The sequence below is a fragment of the Orcinus orca genome, chromosome X (assembly GCF_937001465.1).
Source record: "Orcinus orca chromosome X, mOrcOrc1.1, whole genome shotgun sequence".
Lineage (NCBI taxonomy): Eukaryota > Metazoa > Chordata > Mammalia > Artiodactyla > Delphinidae > Orcinus > Orcinus orca.
The window spans coordinates 64,913,054-64,928,893 of record NC_064580.1 but is presented as its reverse complement, the minus strand read 5'-3'; the positions used below and the strand labels follow the sequence as shown (position 1 = coordinate 64,928,893).

Genomic DNA, 15,840 nt, shown 5'->3' with positions numbered 1-15,840 from the left:
AAATTAGAACACTCCCTAACACCATACACAAAAATAAACTCAAAATGGATTAAAGACCTAAATGTAAAGCCAGATACAATAAAACTCTTAGAAGAAAACATAGGCAGAACACTCTTTGACATAAATTGCAGCAAGATCTTTTTTGACCTACCTCCTAGAATAATGAGATTAAAAACAAAAGTAAACAAATGGCACCTAATTAAACTTAAAAGCTTTTGCACAGCAAATGAAACCATAAACAAGATGAAAAGACAACCCTCAGAATGGGAGAAAATATTTGTAAACAAAGCAACTGACAAAGGATTAATCTCCAAAATATACAAGCAGCTCATGCAGCTCAATTGCAAAAAAAACAAACAACCCAATCCAAAAATGGGCTGAAGACCTAAATAGACATTTTTCCAAAGAGACATACAGATGGCCAAGAGGCTCATGAAAAGATGTTCAACATCACTAATTATTAGAGAAATGAAAATCAAAACTACAATGAGGTATCACCTCACACCAATCAGAATGGTCATCATCAAAAAATCTACAAACAATAAATGCTAGAGAGGGTATGGAGAAAAGGGAGCCTTCTTGCACTGTTGGCGGGAATGTAAGTTGATACAACCACTATGGAGAACAGTATGGAGGTTCCTTAAAATACTAAAATTAGAACTGCCATATGACCTGGCAATCCCACTACTGGGCATATACCCAACAAAAACCGTAATTCAAAAAGGTACATGCACCCCAATGTTCATTGCAGCACTATTTACAATAGCCAGGATATGGAAGCAACCTAAATGTCCAACAACAGAGCAATGGATAAAGAAGATATGGTACATATATACAATGGAATATTACTCAGCCATAAAATGGAAAATAATTGAGTCATTTGTAGAGACGTGTATCGACCTATAAAGTGTCATACAGAGTGAAGTAAGTCAGAAAGAGAAAAACAAATATCATATATTAACGCATATATATGGAATCTAAAAAAATGGTATAGTTGATCTTATTTGCAAAACAGAAGTAGAGACACATATGTAGAAAACCAATGTATGGATTCCAAGGGGGAAGCAGGGGTGGGATGAATTGGGAGATGGGGATTGACATATATACACTATTGATACTATGTATAAAATAGATAACTAATGAGAACTTACTGTATAACACAGGGAACTCTACTCAGTGCTCTACGGTGATCTAGATGGGAAGGAAGTCCAAAAAAGTGGGCGTATATGTGTACGTATAGCTGATTCACGTTGCTGTACAGTAGAAACTAACACAACATTGCAAAGCAACTATACTCCAATAAAAATAAATTTTAAAAAGAATGTAGGATTAAGTAGATGACCAGGAAAGTTTAAGTATTTAGGGTTAATTATTAGGTTTATTAAATAACCATATTTCTTTCAAAAAAAGTCCACTCTGCAAATCTCTATAGTTGATGTATTTACACCATTTATACTTAATGTAATTATTGATATATTATGGTCTAGTTCTGACATTTATTGTTTGTTTTCTGTTTGTTCCCTCTGTCTTTCATTTATGAATTTTATTCCTGCCTTCCTGTGGGTTAGAATTCTATTTGATTTTCGAGGGTATCTATTTGCATGGCTTCTTTAGTGGTTGATCTAAGTATTACATTATATGTACATAACTTATCACAGTCTATCAGAGTCGGTATTTTACCAGTTTTAGTGAAGTGTAGAAACCTTACCTCCTTTTTTGTCTTTTCACCATCCCCCATTTATAGTATTGTCTTAGTTTCTCTACATACATTGAGAGCTACATCAGATATTGTTATAGTTTTTGCTTCAATTGTTAAACATAATTTAGAAAGCTCAAGATGATAAGAAAAACCTGTTGTATTTTTGCTCTTTTCATTGTACTTTCTTCCTTCCTGACATTTCAAGATTTCTTCTTTTGTCACTTCTTTTCTGTTGGAAGAGCTTCCTTTAGCCATTCTTTTAGGGTAATTCTGCTGGTAACAAATTTTCTTAGTTCTCTGTCATCTGAGAATTTCTTGATTTCCTCTTAATTCCTCAAGGATTTTTTGCTGGATATACAATTCTGGGTTGATAGTTCTTTTCTTTTAGTACTTGAAAAACTTACGACTTCTTCTAGCTCCCGTCCATGGTTTCTGATGAGAAATCTACTGTCGTTCTAATTGTTTTTTCTCCTATAAATAAGGTGTCATTTTTCTCTCACTGCTTTCAAGATCTTTGTTTGTTTGTGTTTAGTTTTCACATTTGACATGATGAGTTTTTGCATAGATTTCTTTGAGTTCCTCCTGTTTGGGTTTTGCTCAGTTTTTTGAACATACAAGAATATGTCTTTTACCCAGTTTGAGGAGTTTTCTGCCATTAAATAATGACTTTGAATACTTTTTCAGCCCAACTTACTTTCTCCTCTCTTTCTGGGACTCTGATGACATGAATATTAGATCTTTGTTGTAGTTTCAGCAGGCCTCCTCTAACAGTGTGCCACTGAGAGAAAGTGTGCACTACCTCATTACTGTCAAGTTGAGGTAGAAGTCTGGGATTCCCACTGGGCCTTCATTGACACCCAGGTGTTGAGGGGCTCCTCATTACTGCTTTGCAGGGGTTGGAGTTCAGGTACCCACTAGGCTTCCTCTGATACCCACAAGGATGCAAGGGACTGGGATGCCTCATTACTATTTCCTACATTTTTCTGCATGGCTGGGATGAAACTCTGGGCTCCATATTTGGCTTTCTGTGACACCACCATGGTGATGGCGGGGAAAGGTGCTTTGTTATAGCATGATGAAGGTGGAATCTAGGCTCTCCACTTTGCCTTTGCTGCTTGGGGTGGGGGTGGGGCCACAATTTGTCCATGGTGTTTGACTGGAGTAGAACTGTAATTGTGTAAAAGTTTTCTGTTTTTCTAGACTGTCCCTTTCCTGATTCTTTGACTAGAGAGAAAAAAATTTCCTTGGGCTTTTTATATCAGTGCCCATTGCCATTTCTGGGTTTCTGGCTTCTCCATCACCAAGTCTGGGATATGTAAGGCAAAAAGGAAACCTACAGCACTCACCTCAAGTGAATCACTCCTCAGGTTCTGCCTCAGGTCTTCACTCCTACCTGGTCTGCCTTCTTCTCTCCAACTTTCAGAGTCATCTTAGGTTTGTTTTATATATAATATCCAGCATTAAACTGTTCTTCATTGGAGGAATAAGGAAAACCAGTCCCAGAAATTTTAGCCATCTTTGAGGTACCTCTGTGAATCCCCCAAAGAGTCACAGAGTACAGTATGAAAAGTACTGGATCTGAAGCTCTCCACCATTTCACCTCTGACCTCCTTTGGGTCTTTGATTTCCTCCTGGTAGAGAACAGCCCTTAACTGTGTTGACCAAGGATTGTGAAGAAAGTACTTAGTTATCCAGAAAAACTGAATTAAGGTAAGTTTCTTTGTAGCCCCTGTGTTCTATCATTATAATGTTTAAAGTGCTCCTGAAGTTCACTAGTTACAACTATGTACACAGCTACAGCTACTGAACTGGAACTAGCTTTGCCTAGAACTTGACTTTTCTTGAAACTTGCCTCTTCCTGCTTTCCGGGCCCAGCCATTGTGGTTGACAGGTGAGTCCTAACCTTGGAGGGACCTGGCTTGGATGCTTGAAGCTATTTACCCTGAAGGAAAGGCTTAGGCTAGGATTTACTGGGATCTGGGAATTTAGAGCCCACCAAAAAAATGTGGTACTGAAGGGTGGGGGCTGCTAGATGACAACAAGCTCCCCTGCAGATATAGGGAATCTCTCAGCTGGGGGCAGGGTAGATGAGGAGGAGGGTAATGGCCACAGTTGCTGAGAGGCATATACAGGACAAGTCCACCTCAGTGAGGTGTGTGGTCAGGGGTTTAGGCATGTTCTCCACTTTTCCTTTCCCCAGGTGCTATCTTGGGAACTCCCCTACCCTTAATTGCATGATATTTGCTACTCCCCCCTCCCCACTGAATCCCCTCTCCGTAGCTTGGCAAAGTGCTAGAAGTCTAGATGAGAGGGAGCCTCTGAGCTAGCTGTGTTGACCACTTAGACACACGAATCCTTTCCCAAGAAAGCAAGGCCTCCCAGGAACTGTTCCTCATGTCCTCTCCCCTCATAAATAGACCAGACAAAGTGTCCTTTGGGGGATCTATGGGCAGTTAGCAAGGCCCTGGAAATTAGCCCTCAGTGCTGATAGTTTTATTGAATAATAAGAGAAGGACTGAGGGAGTAAGGAATAGGAGAGCTCAGTTTGGAGTTTTATACCCATTTTGAGGCAGAGAGGAACCCAGAAAACAGTGTTGTATACCCCCAGGGAAAGGCAGATCAGAGACTCCTAATTCCTCTTCCACATTCCCCTCCCTGTCCCATTCCCTCCAAGAGAGAGGCTGGGGTGGGTGGGTAGGGGGTGCACAAGGACTCTGGCTCAGCTTTTTCTCCTTTCCATGCCTCCATCTTGGGGCTGTGGTGCCACTCACTACCCAGAGCCTTCCTTGGCTGGGCCTGGGGAACCACAGGTACTATCTCCAGGAGGAGCAAGCAGGCTTTCTGAGAAGTCAAGGGAAAAGAGAGATTTGCTTACTTCCCTACTTTCTGTGAGGTGGGGTGGAAACAGCCTTGGAGAAGGAGTTTGAAAACTGGCATTCAGTTCCCCTCTGGGGCTTACTTTCCCTATCTGTAAAATAGGCACAGGAACAGCTGCCTTCCAGGGTTGGGGAGAGGGTCAAGCATGATGAGAGATATGTGAGCACCTATGAACTGTAAATTGAGCGCCCCCTCCCCCACAGATGAAGGTGTCCTGTTATCATTGAAGGGGGTCTCTGTGTCCAAATATGCTGGGGGAAGGCCCTTGTGTTCTTGGAGCTGAAGGATGATGGGAGCGTGTCTGTGCACATGTATGGGGGAGGGAAGGCAAATGAGGAGGCAAGGTAGCTGGAAGGTCTTGGACTGACAGGAGGAAACTCTGGCCTTTGCAGGCTTTAAGGCAGAAGGATCTGCAAGGCTGGGATCCTCAGAAGACTCCACCTTGTGGGAGGAAGGATGTATGTGGATGAGTGTGGGAGGGCAGTGGAGGTGGTTACCCTGGCTCCCTCCCACACCACCACTCAGGCAAGTGGCTGAAGGAAGCAGTTTGATGGAGAGTAGGGTGGAAGAGTGTTCAGTGGGGAGCAAATTGAGGAGGGCAGGTCTTAGAGTTAATCTGGTCCATTCCTGGGGCTCTGTCCAGGTTTGGAGGAGGGTTCTCAAGCCTAGGAAATCCCACTAGTTCACCTCTGTGAACATAGGGCAGCTGGTGGGGGCTCACCTTCACCTTGGGTAGGATCTGGGGACCTTGTAGTGGGAGAGCAGGCCTGAGCTGAGAGCTCCCACCAGCAAGCATGGTTGCCCCCGGGAGTTCTGGGACAGATTTTATGGGGACAGCCGGCCCGGGGTTGGAGGATGGAGAGGAGGGTGAGGAGGATGGCTGCTCAGGACCAGAGCGGAGCGTTTCCTGGAGGCGGTTCTCGCTCCTAGCCCCCTCATCCTGGCAGGCCTCCTGCCTGGAATCACTTAGGTCCTTGGTAGTTGCAGGTCGACCCCACCCTCGGGACCTCGGGGACAGATCTGGTAGGGGGCCGCTGGTGGGAGGGGGTTGTTGGACTGCGCAGCCCGAATCACCTCCAGGGCTCTGGACCCAACGCTCGATGGGGGCGGCGATGCTGCAATCCCTGGTGGCGGTGGCCCGGGCAGGGTAGTGGGGGTGGGGGAATTGAGGAGGAGCTGAGCTCAGGACACGCGCAGCTGCTGTCTATCCATCTGGCTCCCCAGACAGTTGGCAGGGCCCGAAGCTGCGCCCTCCCGCCTTCCTTCCCATTCACTTCCCCTGGGAGGGAAGGTTTGCTTGTTCTGGGTGGGCTTGATTCCCGTTCGAGCAGCAGGGGCAGATGAGTCTCAGTTGGCGCGTCTCCAGGGTTCTTACCCCTCCCAGGCGGGGAAATGGATGGAGAGCCACGGAGGGGCAGGAACCGCCCACCACTCTGCTTAAAGTGACCGGAAGCCAGCGGCAGGACCAGGAGAGCAGCCAGGGCCACTGGGGCCCCCCAGACCCATCTCCATCCCTAGGCATTCCCCAAGTGTGGGGTGGACATGGGGATACAGTGGGAAACGGTACCGGTTAGCAACCACATCCCCGGATCCCAGGGCCCAGTAGTTGCGAGGGCTGTGTAGGGTGGGTGTGTGGTGGGAAAGGAGGGTAGCTGTAGCCCCGCCCCTTTCTAGTTTCCCATCCCTGGAGCGGGTAGAGCAGGGTGAACGAGTATGCCCTGGGCCGGGGGCGCTGTACCGGTGCTGTTAGTCCCCATGTTGACTGGCCCAGCAGGAGAGCCCATGGGTTACCTTCCCTCCCCCTAACTGGACACGGGTTGACACTTGTTAGTCGTGAGCAACGGGCTAATTTTATCTCGCTCCAGCTCAGCAGGAAACCAACGCTGAAGAGCGCGTAGTTCTTCCGGGAGGCTGTGGCCGGGGTAGGCCAGTCGCAGGGCGATGGGGAGGGGGGAAATGCTGAGGCCTCCATCCCGGAAGGGGCGTGGTGGCCCCTGTCCTGCCCCAAAGGCTTTAAGGTCCATAAGCTCCGGGCCGCTGGGGTCCAGAAGAAGAAAAGGTATCTTGGAAAGAAGACAGTTCAGATTCCTTCTTGTGTTTCTTCTCTTTGTCTTCTCCACCTCTGTTCCTTTCATTTCTGAAATCCCTGGGTTCTAGCAAAGTGCCTGACACAGAGCAGGTCCCTAGAAAATATTGCTGAAATGACTTGAAAACCAGGCATGGAACTTTGTTTCTGGTGACCACTAGAGAGAGCTGAAAGGCAGGACTTGAAAGACCTTCTAAAGTAAAGCCTCCTCAACCCCTGCAGGAGTTGCATATCTAATCCCTTTCCTTGTGCCTCTGGAGTCTCCTCTACATTTCAGCTTATTAGAATTCAGAACTTGCTTCAAAGGCTCTGGTTCAAACCAGCACCCACCCTATCTAAGCACCAGCTGTCAGATACCAGGGATTTACTGGGGGCACCTGTAATTCCCGTCAGCTGGCCTGCTCTGCTGCTGTGAAGTGGCAGGGAACTGCTGGCTGCCTCTTCAGACATGAAAAGGCCCTGGGGGAGAGCATATGCTCATAAAAATTATGGGATTCCACAGCTTTAAAATCTAATGATCCTGAGTGACCAAACACAGACTAGGGCCTTGGGGCTACTGGGGGAGTGACTGAGGGGGCAGCAGACCTTCGGTGGGAGAGCCTGGGGCCAGGCAGCAGGACAGAGTAATTAGTCTCAGTGGAAAGTGATGAGGAGGCTGGCAGCTTGAGGATGTCTGCACTGAGTCAGGGGAGAAACAATAGCCAAGAGCTGGGTGGTAAACCACCCTCTTGCAAAGGAAACCAGTCTCCTCCACCCCTCTCCTGTTCAGTGTATGGCCATAGGGAGATGGACTTTATTTGTACCTTTTGGGTTGCTGAGGGTGGAAGGGCAGTAGGTGGGACCAGCTGTCCATGGCCAAGGCCACGTGGTCTGGAGTGCTTGGGAAGAGAGAACCCCAGAAGTATGTGTTGGTTGGGAGTGAGAGTAATTGTGAAAAGATGGGCTATGCTAAAATTCAGACATGGCTCAGATTTCTTTTTGCTTGGAGCTGGTTCTGCCAACACCCTTTTGGAAATGGGTTCACTATATAGTTGTTGAATGAAGTGTGCAAGTCATGTTCCCCTGCTTGTGTTGGTTTCTTCATCTGCAAAATAAGGAGTTTGGACTGGACTGGAAGTCGACCTGAGTTCAAGGTTTCAGCCTGCTCTGTCACTGACAAACTGTGTGAGCCTGCTGCAGTGCCTTATATACAGGCCTCAGTGTCCTCACTTAAATTCAATGCAGAGTATGGACAAGGGAGACTCTAAGGTTACTCCCAGCTTTGTCATTGTTATAGGTCTCTCTTCTGTATCACCCTCAATTCCAGGCTGCTGCCTGGCTGTATAACCCAGCTATACTAGCCCATTCAAGTTCCCCCATCAATTACAAGGGAGAAGAAAAGGAGTACAGACCCTGGCATAAATTTGATTTGAAATGAGATTTCAGTTCTGAAACTAAACTTCCTGCTGTTAACCAGGTTAAGACTATTTCACCCATGTAGGCAACATAACACACCAAAGCTGGATTTTTAGATCTGTTTATTTTGTTCCAAACCTTCTGAGGATTTAAATGTCCCAGATCTCAAGCTCCCAAATTTTGTTCGTTCTCCTTGATTTAACTGTGGTGCATAAGAGGCTGCATCTTACCCTAAATATTAATACTGTGCTGCTTTCGCCAACCAACGTTCTCTCCAAAAGTGCACAAGCACGCACATGCACGTGTACATGTGTGGAAGAAGTAAACTGACACCCTGCCACGTTATGTGACACCTGATAGGGCAGATTTGGGACCTGTGAATGTCTTTCCTTCATCTGGAGAGAAGTGGGTAGCACCCTGATTGTTAAGAGCTATCCATACCATGAGCAACAAAGGAGGCCCCTGCAGAACTGCCCTCAGGTGACTTGGTGGGAGTGGGCAGGGAGCAATGGAAGCAGGGGCTTTGTTGCTCCAACATTTTCAATGGCCTCTTCTGGGACTTAAAGAGCTCCTGGGGCCCAGCTCCTCCTGTTCCACTGCTGTTTGGGATAACAGGATCATAATTAGGCAGGCCCCTTCCTATTCACAGAGCCAAGAACCAGTGGGTTTTCCTTTGGGGAATTGATAAGAGCTGGACTGGGACCAAGGGAGGGGGCTTCAGACTTTGGCCTTGAATGAAGCCATCAGAGGCCAACCATGCCCCAGCTGCCTGTTCGTAACGGAAAAACTCATGGGTGGGGACCACTGTCTTCTTTGGAGCTCCTCAGGGGCAATCTCATCCTCCTGGCCCTGGCTCGGGGTGGCAAGTCACTGTTAGCTCTGGGTGACAGCCAGGGATGCCTGGTAAGAAGATGATGAAAGGTTAGGGTAATAGGAACACAGCAGAAAAAGACACAGAATAGGGAGAAATACAAAGAGGCTGAGTGAGGGAGGCTGAGCTCCTAATGTGAGTTGTGATGGCCAGACACGGCGTGGCTGGAAATGATCTTCAGCAAGAGTGCTTCCCAGAGCTTAGGCATAGGGAAACATCTGGTACCTACTTCAGAGGGATGAAGATGGTCCAGAGTCTACCTTTCCTGGCACCTTTAATGCCCACTAAGTAGAGTGGTCCAGGATGCCCAGCATGAGGGACACATTAGGTAATAAAGGTTAGGATGGTTTCCTCTTCCTAGAAGTTTTCCAACCCTATGTGCAGCTGCTGCCTCTACCTTTGGGGGATCCAGGTTGGGAATGGGATTTTCCCTCAAACAGTTCCTTTTCTGGCCTGGCCCAGGTGGAAATGTTGACCCGTCATGAATAATGAGAGATGGAGTTGGTCCTTCCCCAGGTCCATAACTATTGCTCCTCCCCCCACCATGCCATTCCCCCTGTCATCAGTCTTCCTCTGCCTGCTGAGAATGAAAGGAATTTCTTCACATTTTGACAGGTGGATATACGGATTGGGAGCTGGGACAGCCTGCAGGTTAATGCATTGTCCTGGAAAATCTGTAAAAAATCAGTGAGTGGAATTTTACGGTGTTTAAGGTCCCTTTCCTATGTGATATTCTATTATTCCACTATAGGATTATAGCAGCTTGGGCCAAAAAATGAGATGTGGCTCAGCCTGAGATGAGTGGAATTGATGCTAGTGTTAGGGGTGGGCTGGGCCAAGGTGAGGCTGATTGGCCCAAGCTCTGGGTCCCTCCTTTCTTCAAGCACCCACGAGTCTATATGACAGTCATAAAAAGAAATAGAGGGGGATGAGAAGGGAGAAGAGGCAGTAGAGGAAAAAAAGGAGGAAGGAAAGAAGAAAGCAGACTGTTAACCAACCATATGATGGGGAGACTCTCTGTACACTTGTAAAATGATGTCACCCATACCTCTTGGGAAGCCATAGCCCTCAGAGACTCTGAGGCTAAACAAGGCTCCTCATCTCATTTTACCTCTATGCCCTTTCCCTTGCACCCCCCGATGGTTCCTAAGGACAGATGGCAAGGAACTCCTCAGCACACAGGCTTGGATCTTCCCACCAGGCTCCTGGGGACACAGTAGCACCTTTGGCAGTTGCTTTTAGTGGGTGACTAACAAGCTGGGCCAGGAGTTCCCATCCTCCTCCTCCCCCAAGAGTTAGAAAGTATATGGAGAGGGTCCAAAGGCGAGGGGGTGATCCCAAGCTTTCCTAGATCCTGGGAGGAGAGGACCCTGGCAAGTTTAAAGGCATTCACAGGGAGAATTTGGTTAATGAGTTTGGAACACCTGGAGCTTTGGCTCCAGGGGGATGGTCAGGTGGCTGAAATGCTGCATGTGCAGGTTTGGGAACAAGTGTGCTGGTGGCAAAAATGTAAATGCTGAGCAGGGCAGGGTGAAGGGAAAGGTTTGGGGAGGAGCACACGATGGCAAATATGAGGCATTAGATTGGTTCCTCAGGGGTGGGGGAGCCTGGCAGCAGCTCTCCATTAGGGTCTGGGTCAGGGGTCAACATCTTATCCTTGCTGGAATCCCTTTGCTCTTTCTTGAACATCCTTTGATGCATCAGAGGGACAAACAAGAGGATTACAGCTCCGATGATCGGGGGCACACCGGCAAAGTAGAAGGCCACGTGATAGTCCCCAAAACAGTTGCGGAGGAGGCCTGAAAAGTCAACAGAGACAAGTCAAGCCCAGCTTTGCCCTCTTGTACAAAGGTGCTCTCTGCCTCTTCTAGGGGCCATCACAATGCCTATCCAGAGACTCTTGGCCTGTACTGCCTTGACCCGAGAGCCCCCTCAGTTTAAACACTCCTAGATGGAAGAAACAAAACCTCTATTACAAAGACAGGCTGCTCCTCTCTGAGGCACTGGGGTTGCGGGCTCTTGAGGTTATGAAAGAAGCAAATGAAGCTTCTCAATTTCTCCATTTCTGACTTTCATGAAGCTACAGCTAACTTCTAGTCACTCCAAGGTATGGAGTTAGGAGGGAAGCTACTCTAAAAGAACTCCACAGAAGATGACCAAGACTTGTTTTGGTTCACAGTGATATACCCTTCCACCCCCAGCTTGGGCTAGAGTGTTCTTGTGGAACAATTCAGCCAAGTTCCTATTTTCCCTTTCTTTGAAGTGCCCATTTGCCCTAAGAGGAGGCTGTATGTGTATCCTTCCTTCTAGTTACAGATATGGTTGGCCCCTCTGGGTTCCTCTAGGTTGCCAATACGGTAAATGTGTTTGGCATGGGATACAGGGCCTTCCCTGCTCACCTCCAGAAGCTAATGTGAGACACCTCATGGGAGGATGAGCCCAGAAACACTACCGAAGAAAGGCAAGTAGGCCCTGAGGCTGCTTAGGAGGTAAGCAAAATGGAAAGAGATATGGATTCTGGGATCCACCTTTGGGATCAGGAGTTGGGTAGAGGCTCCCCTCCCCCAGTGGACAGTGTGGCTGTTGAACAAGGGCCTGAGTAGAAGGTTTTGTCACTGTAACACAGCATGACCAGTGCCCTCACAACACCTTGCACAGAATTGGTATTCAAGGAATACTTGTTGAGCTAGCCCAGTTGGCCAGCCTAGGAGACTCTAGCCTATGAATCAATATTTGCAATAAATCCTAAAGAAAGGAAATGATGTTCTCTTCTTATTAGTTTTCCTTGTTTCCTAAGTTCTCTGGGGTACCAACAATGTCCTTCTTGGAAGTGGACAGAGAAATTGGGAGTGCTGAAAGATGGCAAGCCAACACTTTGCCTGTTGCCTGCAGGAAGTGAGCCTCATTGGTCCAGTCCTGGGTTGTGTTCTTAATCAAATCTTTTCTACAGGCTCAGTTCAGAAGCTGGTAGAGGAGGAGGGGGTATCTCTAAGTCTTAATAAAACCAGGGCCCACTTTCTCTTCTCTTCCTGCTCAACTACCTTCCAAATAATTACTTGCCTGTAAAGAGAGAGAGAGAAGATTCTGGATCAATAGAATGGTCAGGAAGGCCAAACCCATTTCTCTCTCTACCATCCCAGAATCAGCCATGCTGTCTACAATAAAACCCCACAGCAACAGATATACAGCCATGAAAAGCCCATCCCCCCCAAATGAATCCATGCACATATACTGTCCTTAGTCTCTTTCACCAGTGGTGGTAAGGGGTTTCATGCACTCTGACGAGGCTGCTTAAATAGAAAAGAAGGAGAAAAGGGACTTTAAGCAGAGGTGCTTAGGAGATCTAGGTCCCAAGGAAGACAGGACTCCCCCACTCATGCCCTCCCTGCAATATTAACCTCACCTGCAATGGGGGGTCCGGCAATCATCGGCAGGGCCATCATGCCCAGGAGGTAGCCAATGGCCTGTGAGGCCTGCATTGGGCCCACCAGCTCAAATGCGATGGGGGCCATGATGGTGATGAAGAAGCCATCACACAGGCCCAAGAAGAGGCAGACAACGATGAGGCCCCCGAAGCCCCGGCAGAGGGGAATCATCATGGACATCAGGCCCAGGAGCAGGAAGGAGATGACCTAAAGGAGCAACAGCCTGAGGTCATGTTGTGCTTGCCTGCCAAGACCACATAGTAAATCACATCTCCTTTCTCAGGGCCTCGTTTCTATGTCTGTAAAATGGGGCAAGGGGATATCAACAGAGAGCCCAGTGGACTAGTTACTTAGGCCCCTTCTAAGTCCTGCTTAGAAGGACTTAGGATTTAAAGATTTTAAGAGAGCCCCTATTTAACTTTGATTCTGTCAAGACTTTTAAAAGAGGAGGCACTGCTCCTGTCCTCAAAAAGTTGTCTTTTAATTGGATTCTGAGATAAAGGGAATTGCTGTTGCTGCTTTCTGATCCTGTGTTTGTCTGCCCCAGGCAACAGGGTCTGGGATCAGACCATGCTGGTATTTTCAGATCCATGTTAGATATGGGAAGAGGAAGGGGAGGAAGTGAGGATGACTTGAATAATTGAATAATGATTAGATGGGGGCATGAATGGAAGGCACAGCTTCCTGAAATGAGGAGGGAGCCAGTCCCCATTTTTGTGGGAGACTGATTTTAGAAAACACCTTGGTATGAAGGAGGCCATTGGGAGGTTCACCCAGGTTCCTTAGGTTTTAGGACATGGGACACACCACCCATCTCAGACACTCAGACGTTATGGCTCTGGGGGCTTCTGGGCTTGTCTGGGCACCCTGCGAAGGCAACAAAGTGGGCTCTAAGGAGAACCAAGACACTAGGAAGAGGTCTAGGGTGCCTGAAGCCAGTCCAGGGGGCACTAACTAGCCACTGGGCTTTCTTTGGGCTGAGCAAAATGACTCTGAAGTAAAGAAGCTGCCTTTCCAGAGGCTGGTTTTTCCCTCTCAATAGAGATAAGGGCCACTGGACACACAGCTGGCCTTTTGATGAAAGTCATCTGCAACCTGTGTCCGTGAGCCAGACTGAAGACCTGGGCTCCACCCACTGTAGCCAGCAGAGCCAGGTTGTCCCAGGGTCAGGGCTAAGGCCTGATCTGTTAACCAAGGCCTTGACAGGATCCAGGATTTTCTAATAGTTCACACAAGCAGGTTGACTTACCCAGGAAGCGTAAGTCACCACATGGTAAGGGTATGTCACCACATCACCACATGGAAGGCAGGTAGGAGGGTCAAGGCTGTTTCAAGCACTAAAGATTTTCTGTGTTGTTGCTGCCAATGGGTTTGTTAGGCTAATTGGTTGGATTTTGCAGAGGATAAGAAATGTCCTGGTCATGCCATCTGAGGAAATCTCTTTGTTGAGGGACTTTTGAAATTTGCCCAAGATGTTTTGGGATAGCTAGGCAGAATCTAGGAATAAGAACCCAGATATCCCAGTTTCTCCTCTAGGAGATTCATGTACAACTGTAAGATAAAACCAGACCCACTTATCAACCAAGTCATAATGGTATGGCAATTAAGGAGTTAATACCATTATATAATACAAAGGACCCCATTAACTGATTTCAATTGGCTGTAATTACTACCTACTGTATCTAACTGCCTCTTAACATCCTCCACAAGGCCTTGCCAAGGTTCAGAAATTAAAAATCCCTCTTGGAACTGAGAATCAGGCCTCAAGAACTGGCCCAAAGTGAGGTTGTCCTGCAGGTTGTCACCACTTCCTTACCAACAGACTGTCCAGGGCCTTGATACCAGACACGTGCCTGTCTTTGTCAGTAGTAGGAACCACAAAGTCTAGTGGATGGCTCTTCAGAACCTGAAGCTGTGTACACTCCTTTTCTCTCCCAGACCAGTACTCCTGCATCTGACCCAGGGAGAAAGGGAGGCAAATTCTTGTGATGGAGTATCTTGAGTAGCTCAAGAGAGAGAAGTTCATTCATTGTTTTGTGCTTTCAGCCTGAGACACTTACCAGCACAATGAGTTTGAACAAATCACTTTCCCTCTCTGGGCCTCAGTTCCTCAGTTTGTAAAATGGAGAATTTGGACTACAAGTTGATGAAGATATGTTTCAGCTAAAAAGTTCCAAGATTATTTTATATTATTCTAAGTGGTAAAACTGGGTAAAGTAAGAGTGGAAAAGGGGAGAGATTGTTGGGTGGGTAGGGGAAATGTTCAGCAGAAGCACTGGGCCATAAGCCTAGTTCTTCTTCTGACTAGCTAATGCCTCTGCCTCTCTTGGAACTCCCTCTGCACAATACAAAGCAAAAACTGCTTGGGCCCTACCTTTCTCCTAGGGACTACAGTGAGAAATGAGCTATATGGCTAGGCAAGGGCTTCTGCCTTTCCTCAAGATAAAGCCCTGGCCCAATACTAGCTTACCCTGATCTCCAGCACTCTTTGGCATCTTGGAGTTGCTGATATTGACAGGGAAGACCCACAGGGGTGCCATGTGGAAGAGGCTGGGAAAGCCACACACAGTCCTATGCAAAAAGCCACCCAGGTAAGGTCTTGCTGATATTGGCACAGGAATTTAAAATTTTATAATTGGTTTATCTCAATCACAGCCTTTTGGTTTGACCTTGGTCTAGTCACTTATGTCTGGGACTTGGTTCTGCCATCCATCGCTTAGTGTAAAGTGGAATATGAGAAGAGTGCTACATAGGAGTTCAGTTCTGCCATGACTGTCTGAGTCTTTCCCTCAGTTTCTCCATCAGTGTAATGAGAGGTTGGACTGGATGGACCATAATGGCACCCTGAGCTCTGACAAAGCAGATTCACTAGCTCTTGCAAATCTAACACAAAGTTAAACACAACAGGAAACCTTAATCATATCCTCATCCAAGACATACGAGGGTATTTAGGAAAACACTTGGGGCTATCAGAAGACAGAGAAATCCCTGCTGTGTGTATAGTCAGGGCCCCTTGGAAGTTCTTTTAGGACTTCTCCAGGATAGTCAGAACTCAACCACATTCCTGATGGACTGTGACCCACATGTTTTCTGGGGCTGCTGTTATCCCTTCACAGGGTTCCACACTTGGGCACCTTCTGGTAAACCCAACTGCTGTTGGCTCAAGCAAAAAGCATGAGCCAGGTCAGAAAGACAATATTGTTGCCCAGTAGACAAAGACAGACAGCTTGAGCAGTAGTCTGTATTAAAGCCAAACCAGAGCCCAGATCACACAAAAAGTGGCCTCTTGAGCATCCACATGGCTACTGCCCACAATATGAGGCTACCTGTGTCACTGTGAGAAGGATTAAAACTTCACATGGCTATAACACTTTTTACTTCTCAAAGCCTGGTCACACCTGTATTCCTTTTGATCCTCACCTGCAAGGTGAGATAGGAAAGGCAAGGATTATTCTCATTGCACGAAAGAGGAAAGTGAGGTATAGAG

General features: G+C 47.2%; 1 protein-coding gene and 1 long non-coding RNA gene across 3 annotated transcripts in view; both read right to left on the bottom strand.

The window, feature by feature from the left end:
* Positions 1 to 15,840, bottom strand: part of LOC125963138 (uncharacterized) — a 218,999-nt gene that overhangs the window by 54,234 nt on the left and 148,925 nt on the right. The window lies entirely within an intron of this gene.
* The window catches only part of SLC16A2 (solute carrier family 16 member 2), a 118,834-nt gene continuing 111,161 nt past the window's right edge, over positions 8,168 to 15,840 (bottom strand). The window contains exons 5-6 of one of the 2 annotated variants that reach the window (XM_004283809.4): positions 12,332 to 12,560; positions 8,168 to 10,727 (exon numbers count right to left, since the gene is read on the bottom strand). In XM_004283809.4, the coding sequence (XP_004283857.1) occupies positions 10,507 to 10,727; positions 12,332 to 12,560 (450 nt within the window). In that variant the 3' untranslated portion in view covers positions 8,168 to 10,506. The remainder of the gene's footprint in view (positions 10,728 to 12,331; positions 12,561 to 15,840) is intronic. The other variant, XM_033412921.2, reaches the window with a different exon arrangement.